Below are 8,210 nucleotides of genomic sequence, written 5' to 3'. Positions count from 1 at the left end.
TAACCGGTCCATTCAACCCTGGCCAGGACCCAAGTGGACTGTTTTTGTCAGGGCCAGGACCGGATCCTTCCTACCTGGGGTGCATAGGAAGTGTTAGTGCTCCTCTTCCTCCAAACACAGCAGCAAAATTGGCTCAGGTTGAGGTGTTTTTCCCAACTTCCCTGGAGCCCAGCCCTGGAAGCTGGATCAGGAAGCTGTGTTGTTCTAGTGTGACTCCCCCTGGCCTGTATCAGCCTGCCCTGAGGCAACCAGCATTCCTGGTTATCCCGCCCAGGTGGGGCACTCCAGGAAGACCAGGGATCAAGTGTGGGGGTGTAGAGGTGGGGGGGTGTTTGGGGAGGGCAAGGCAGTTCATTAAGGCAGCTGCCAGGAGGTCTCCCTCCAAACTCTACAAAGCTTTATCAGCTTGGAGGTACTTCTAATACCATTTCCTTTCATTGTTCCCTTTTGGTAATTAAAAGGAGGCCAATCCCCTGTTGTGGCAGCTCACAGCTATTGTGGTGGGAAAGGGAGGGTGGTTGGTGGATGTCACAGCTTGGGCTTTATCTTCCCCAGCAGTGGGGACTCCACAGCCCCCGGGCTACTTAACAGCAAGACAGTCTAGAGCTGTAGCAGACCTGATTGAGCCTTTGCAGCAGCTGGGAGATGGCCTAGGGTGGGCGGCACCACTGTCCAGCGGCTGAGTTTCCCAGGGACCTTGGAGATACCCGCAGCCCTCATTGCAGGGGAAGGTATGGCCTTTGGAAGGAGAGCTGGCTCAGCTGTGGGAGGAAGATGCAGGAATGACTGATCCCTGCTCCTGGGGAGCTGGGGTTCTCTGTCCCTGGACTAGAAGGGCTTTGTTTGGAGGAGCAATTCAATTCAGCCAGGGGTGATCGTAATACTCCCTCCTCCACTTGCCTCTGAGGGTCCTGGGCCTGCTTTTGTTCATGCAGTGGGTTTTACCGTTTCATAGCACTTCACTGAAGTGAGTTGGAATGAGCTTTGCCCTCACCTGTGATAACCTTTTGGGAGCAGCTGAAAGTACCTGAGTGTTAGGACTGGGAGGGGACACTTGCTTGGAGACCAAGACCTGGCCGTAACTGACATCTCAGTGTTCCTTCCACAGATATATCATGTATTGGCTTTATTTCACCTTTGGCTGGATGGGACCTTAGGTAGGAAAGGAGTCCCCCCCAGTGAATCTCGGGCAACAGATTCTGCATTTCATTTAACAACCTCTCCCAGAGGAGAGGGGTAGAGCAGGGGCTCTAAGGGACTTGGGGTATGCTGTGCCAGCCAGGGTTAATGGTTCCTCTCTTGGGGTCACACAGTGGGGAAGTCTGCCTGCACCCAGGGCCGCTGGACTCCTGTCCGTTTTTTCATGTGAACTCGGCAAACATTCGCTGGGCATCTCCTGGGTACTAAGCATCTTGCCAGGTGCTGGGGTTGGAGACAAGGGAGACGGCCCTTGCTCTTGTGAAGGCCCTTGTGGTACAGAGTCTGGGGCCAACAAGCAAACCATCAAGTTGGCAGTTCCTGAGCATTCTCTATGTCTGGGCTGCTGTGGTGGGCACAGAAGTGTAAGACGGTTCCTACTCGCCAGTTTGGATGCAGAGGCAGGAAGGAATGAGGTGTGTGTTAGTTCCCAGCTGCTTCAGGAGGCATGGACATGAGAGAGGCCTGGCTGGCCTGGAGGGAAGGCAGAGTTTGCCTCTTGTCTTGGGCCTGGGACTGCTGTCTCTGGAAAGGTGCCCACAGATCCCAGCTCATAGCGATTGTTACCCTTGGGCCTGGCACTGGCCAGGGGTTTCGGGGGGTGGGGGTGGGCCAGAAGGCCATGTTCAAAGGGGAAAAGGGGGTCATGAGGATCCATCTTTTCTACTGCTTCAAAATGTTTTTGCTACTGCATGCCCTGACAGTCGCCACACCAGCAGCCACCTACCTGGGTGGCAATGACCAGCTCACATCTCTTCCTTCTCTGCAGATGATTCCTGCCAGATTTGCCAGGGTACTGCTTGCTATGGCCCTCGTCTTGCCAGGTAGGTACCAAAAGGCCTCTATTTCTCATTCCTGCCCCAGGGCCATCTGGAGTGACCCCTTTCTGGGAGCCAGCAGGTGTGTCTGGAGCTTCCCTGTGTGCCCAGCCCCAACTTAGGCTCCTGCTGGTTGCTTCCTGTGAAGGTTCCACAGAGTTCCTACCCTTGACTTGTATTGCAGAGACCAGGTGCCTGCAAATGCCATCTCCTATTGGGGAATTAAGAAGCATAAAGGTGGCACAGAACTGTCCTATATTATGGGGCCACAGGATGAGGAAGAAGGAATCCAAGACTTGGATAGATGATTAGTTTTAGATGAGATTGTGGAGGTCACCTAGTTGAACCTCCCATGGTACAAATGAAGAGACCGAGGGTCAGAGAGGAGAAATGACTGCTCCAAAGTCTAGAGCCACAATCAGAGGCCAGTCTTCCTGGGTCCCAGGCCAACACCCTTTCCACTGCACTGTATCATACTGCTGTCCTTCCCTTGCTAAGATTCTGAGCCTGTAAATGGTGGAAGGGGACTTTTGACCTTGGGTACTTTCCACTTAGATCTCTCAGGTCAGCATCATCCAGTTGCTGCCTGCAGGTGAGTCTGGGGAAAAAAAAAATACATATTTGTCACACACTCTGCAACTTCCTACCAGGTGGGTCTTTTGCCAGGAACCCAGAACACTTAGAGATTTACTGCTGTATTTCCCCACTTGCCAACACAGGCACACACACACACAGGCACACACACACAACTTCAGTGAAGGAGTTAGCATGTGACGCTGGAGGAACTGACACTTCATAGTTTGTCAGGCACACAGTCTGATCTGTTTAAAATTTAACCTGCTCAAGATATGCTAGTAGATTTATGTACAAAGATGCTCATTGCAATCTATTTATAATATTAAAACATACGGAAACATGCTAGAAACATAACAATAGAGGGCTATACTATGGACATTGAGATGCAAAATATGATGCAGCCACTGAAAACCGTGTATTGGAAGTACATACAACAGCGCGACAAATGATTTACAATCTATTGAGAAACAGGTTATAGGTAGTTTGCATAAGGTGGTCACCAATTTCTGAAAAACCCACAGCTGTATGTATGCTATAAAATAAAATGGAAAGATGAACATTGAAATGTTAATTGTAATCATCGCCAAATGTTGGGTTACAGATGGTTTTAACTTCTTTGTGTTTTCTTTCCTCTCTTTTGAGACGGAGTCTCACTCTGTTGCCCAGGTTGGAGTGCAGTGGTGCGATCTTGGCTCAGTGCAACCTCCGCCTCCCGGGCTCAAGTAATTCTCCTGCCTCAGCCTCACGAGTAGCTGGGATTACAGGTGCGTGCCACCGCACCTGGCTAGTTTTTGTATTTTTAGTAGAGACAGGGTTTCACCATGTTGATCAGGCTGGTCTTGAACTCCTGACCTCAGGTGATCCGCCTGCCTCGGCCTCCCAAAGTGCTGGGATTATAGGCATAAGCCTGACCAGCTTCTTTGTGTTTTCTTCTGTATGCTCCAAATTTTTAATAATGAACATGATGACATTTTAAATCTGTAAGTAAATGTCATTAAAACTAGTAGATTTCCTGAAAAACCATTCCTTAGTAATTGCTGTGAGTCTGGAGTCGTATATGGGAGCTGAAAGCAACAGCTTTAGTCTCATTTAGGATGGAAAATACCTCCGCATAGCCCAATTTCTATCAGAGGCAGTCTGATTTCTATGAGGCCAGAGAGGATTGAGCTGATGGTCCCCGTTGTGGCCTGGGATCACCAGCCCAACCTGTGGCCTGTCTCCCTCCAGGGACCCTTTGTGCAGAAGGGACTCGCGGCAGGTCATCCATGGCCCGATGCAGCCTCTTCGGAAGTGACTTCTTCAACACCTTTGATGGGAGCATGTACAGCTTTGCGGGATACTGCAGTTACCTCCTGGCAGGGGACTGCCAGAAACGCTCCTTTTCGATTATTGGTGAGTTCTGGGCGCTGCAGGGAGGAATTCAGAGTGCTGGCCGAGCTCAGCCCTGGTGTGGGGGAGGATTCCTGCTCTCGGAATAGTGTCTGAGCTAAAAGGTCACTGCTGAGAACAAGGAGAGGAACAGCCTTTCTGTGACATGTAACCCCTCTTGGCTTTCCCTGGGTCTCTTACCACGGGAGCCGCGTGGGATGGATGAAGAGAGTCTTCATCTTGTCTGGTAGTTCACTGTGTCCATTGCTCTGGGTCCCGGCGATGCCCTGGGAATGCCACAGCATCAAGGCAAATAGTGAATTGGAGAAGGTGCTTTGGAACATGTAAAGCTCCTTGCCAAAGGGAAGACTCGTTGTTTTCTTGGTGGCCTGTGGATCAGAACATCAGCTTATGCTGAGGACTTCCTGTATTCCTGGAGAAGGGCTGGTCCTGTCCCTGCCATGTCCCTGTATCCCCACAACAGGCCTGGGATGTAGCTGTAGTCACCCCAGTTTTACCAATGGAGAACCAAGGCCCATGGAGGTTGCATCTTCCTTCCAAGGCCTGACAGACAATAAAAGGTGGAGCTGAGGCTGGCGCAGTGGTGCACACCTATAACCCCAGCACTTTAGGAGGCCAAGGAGGGTGGATCACCTGAGGTCAAGAGTTTGAGACCAGCCTGACCAACATGGTGAAACCCCATCTCTGCTAAAAATACAAAAATTAACCAGGTGTGGTGGTGTGTGCCTGTAATCCCAGCTACTTGGGAGGCTGAGGCAGGAGCATCACTTGAACCTGGTTGCAGTGAGCGGAGATACACTCTAGCCTGGGTAACATAGTGAGACTCCGTCTCGGGGGAAAAAAAAAGGTAGAGCTGGATTTTGATCCCAGGCCTCTCAGGCTGACAGAACGTTCCTTTGGACTAAGGAGAGAGGATGCTTGCCAAGGTGGGGAGGGGCAGGGGTGGATGATTATGGTTTGGTGACCTCCACATACTAAAAACTAATCAATGTGTGCAGTGTGTGAGGGAGGGATGCCAAAAAACCTAGCAAACGTGGGGGCCCCAGCCTTGGAACGGAGGTGGCAAAGGACAGGCTCATGTTGTTAAATAAAAGATATTCATGACACTTTTTAAAGCAACTAAGGAAGACTTTCAAGAGGAACTGCTGCTATGTGGGCTTTTGCAGATGGGGAGAGAGAGAGGGCTCAAGTTTTTTGTTTTTGTTTTTTGAGACAGAGTCTTGCTGTGCTGCCCAGGCTGGACTGCAGGGGCATGATCTCGGCTCACTGCCAGCTCCACCTCCCGGGTTCATGCCATTCTCTTGCCTCAGCCTCCCGAGTAGCTGGAACTACAGGCACCCACCACCACGTCTGGCTAATTTTTTGTATTTTTTAGTAGAGACAGGGTTTCACCGTGTTAGCCAGGATGGTCTCGATCTCCTGACCTCGTGATCCGCCCGTCTCGGCCTCCCAAAGTGCTGGGATTACAGGCATGAGCCACTGTGCCCGGACGAGAGGGCTCAACTTTGAATACAAGGAAAAGTGAAGATTTAGGGCCGAGGAGGGTAGGGGTCAGTGGTAGAAAATTACAAAGAGGAAACCTCGGAAGTAAGGGATTCTGGTTAACCCAGCTTGACAGGAGTCTTGCTGAAGTCAAGAAGTCTTGCTGATCACATATTGAGGGTGGGGGCATCTTTTCTAAATCGACTCAGCAGGATTCTTAAAACTGGGCTGAGGCCAGGCGCGGTGGCTGAGCACCTGTAATCCCAGCACTTTGGAAGGCCGAGGTGGGTGGATCACGAGGTCAGGAGTTTGAGTTAAACCCGGTCTCTACTAAAGATACAAAAAATTAGCCGGGCATGGGTGGTGCATGCCTGTAATCCCAGCCACTCGGGAGGTTGAGGCAGAGAATTGCTTGAACCCGAGAGGCAGAGGTTGCAGTGAGCCGAGATCGTGCCTTTGCACTCCAGCTTGGGCAACAGGGCAAGACTCCATCTCAAAAAAAAAAAAAAAAAACAAAACCCCGCAAAAAAAACAAACTGGACTGAGCAGGCCAAGGATGAGCCCAAGGCCAAGGCTTAATTTAAAAGAGGGCTCAGAAGCGCCCACTCAAGTTTGGTCAGGGAGGGAGTCTTTGGCAACACCCAGACACTTTCCTGAGATCTGGGTTGTAGGGCTCCTGGGATCATTGCTCCATCAGTCAGTGGGGACTGACGCAGGGTCCTCCGTGTGCCCAGCACTGGGCTAGGCTCTGGCACCTGGCTGTAGCTATGAGCTCCCCCAATTCCTGGTCTCTCCGAGGCCATCTTTGCCAGCTGCCCTGACTCGGCTGGGAAACCTATCACACGTGACATCTGGGCACTGCCATCCTCCCCATTCTGCCGTGAGCTCCTCAGGGATAAGGAGCATGTCTCACTCATCCGTGTTTCCTGGTGTTTAGCTCACCGGGTTCTCTGTTGTGCTGAAGATTATGTATGTATGTATGTACGTACGTATGTATGTAGGTATTTATTTTGGAGACGGAGTCTCACTCTGTCTTCCCAGGCTGGAGTGCAGTGGCCGGATCTCAGCTCACTGCAAGCTCCGCCTCCCGGGTTTACGCCATTCTCCTGCCTCAGCCTCCCGAGTAGCTGGGACTACAGGCGCTTGCCACCTCGCCCGGCTAGTTTTTTGTATTTTTTAGTAGAGACGGGGTTTCATCGTGTTAGCCAGGATGGTCTCGATCTCCTGACCTCGTGATCCGCCCGTCTCGGCCTCCCAAAGTGCTGGGATTACAGGCTTGAGCCACCGCGCCCGGCCCTGTATGTATTTTTGAGACGGAGTCTTGCACTGTTGCCCAGGCTGGAGTGCAGTGGCGTGATCTCGGCTCACTGCAATCTCCACCTCCTGGGTTCAAGCAATTCTCCTGCCTCAGCCTCCCAAGTAGCTGGGATTACAGGCGCCACCACGCTTGGCAAATTTTTGTATTTTTAGTAGAGACAGGATTTTACCATATTGGCTAGGCTGGTCTTGAACTCCTGACCTCAGGTGATCCACCTGCCTCGGCCTCCCAAAGTGCTGGGATTACAGGCATAAGCCACCAGGCCTGGCCTGAAGATGTTTACAGAGTGTGTGAGCAGCCATGGAGAGGACAGGGAAGGGTGCTGCCTGCCATGGGGACAGCATGAGAAGTGGGGAGGCTGAAGGGGCATGTGCTTCTGACGTGGAGCCCTGGGGAGGTCAGTGTGGCTGGAGCAGCGGTTGCCAAACTCCAGGCTGCATCAGGACCACCCAGAGGGCTGTGACAAACAGATCACTGGGCCCTGCCCCTGGAGTTCTGACTCAGTAGATCTGGAACAGGGCCTGAAAATTTCATTTCTAACAATTTCCCAGCTGCTGCTGCTGCTCTTAGAGTGGGTAACCAGACTTTGAGTGTGTGGGACTGGAGGAGAGTGGGCTGAGAGGCTGGGCCATCGGGTGAGGCTGTAGTGGAGGTCTTGAAGTCTGATGGGGAATTGGAGTCGATTCTGCAGGCTGTGAGGAACTAGTGAAAGGTCTTGTGCAGCAGGGAAGTGGTGAGAGGAAACTGTTTTTTTGCCAAGATGGTCCTGAAAAGGAAAGAGGTGGTAGGTGGAGTGGCCTTGGCCGTTGTAACCAGGCAGGCAGTGAAAGAAAAGGCCGGAGACGCCCCAGGGCATGACAAATCAAGAAAGTCATCCTCAACACCAACGTGAGGGTCCCAACTTGATTCAGAGGCTGCAGCTGGGGAGGAACTGGAAGAGCAGCTGGAGAGAACCCCCCACCCCTGCCCCTGGGAAGCTGAAGGCTCATGCCCTCCCTACCTTGGGTGACCCCAGATTTTGTTTAAAGTAGATTTTCCCATTTTATAAATCACAGCAGAGCCGATACAGACCCCTACCTGTGATGGCTCTGGGGTTGTCGGTGGGAATGGAGGGTTAGAAGTGACCAGAGGAGGCCAGGTGCAATGGCTCATGCTTGTAATCCCAGCACTTTGGGAGGCTGAGGCAGGTGGATCACCTGAGGTTGGGAGATCGAGACCAGCCTGGCCAACATGGTGAAACCCCGTCTCTACTAAAAATACAAAAATTAGTCTGGCGTGGTGACATGCACCTGTAATTCCAGCTGCTCAGGAGGCTGAGGCAGGAGAATCACTTGAACCTGGGAGATGGAGATTGTGGTGAGCTTAGATTGTGCCACTGCACTCCAGCCTGGGCACAGACTGAGACTGTCTCCAAAAAAAAAAAAAAAAAA

At 51.8% G+C, this 8,210-nt stretch overlaps 1 protein-coding gene across 1 annotated transcript in view; it reads left to right on the top strand.

The window, feature by feature from the left end:
- The first annotated feature begins 483 nt into the window (after positions 1-483).
- VWF (von Willebrand factor) overlaps positions 484-8,210 on the top strand; it is a 198,100-nt gene continuing 190,373 nt past the window's right edge. The window contains exons 1-3 of the mRNA XM_011955306.1: positions 484-731; positions 1,967-2,021; positions 3,819-3,983. Coding sequence (XP_011810696.1) covers positions 1,967-2,021; positions 3,819-3,983 — 220 coding nt within the window. The 5' untranslated portion in view covers positions 484-731. The remainder of the gene's footprint in view (positions 732-1,966; positions 2,022-3,818; positions 3,984-8,210) is intronic.

The sequence above is a fragment of the Colobus angolensis genome, unplaced genomic scaffold (assembly GCF_000951035.1).
Source record: "Colobus angolensis palliatus isolate OR3802 unplaced genomic scaffold, Cang.pa_1.0 Scaffold11, whole genome shotgun sequence".
Classification (NCBI taxonomy): domain Eukaryota; kingdom Metazoa; phylum Chordata; class Mammalia; order Primates; family Cercopithecidae; genus Colobus; species Colobus angolensis.
The sequence above is the reverse complement of the archived record's forward strand: the minus strand, read 5'-3'. Positions and strand labels throughout refer to the sequence as shown.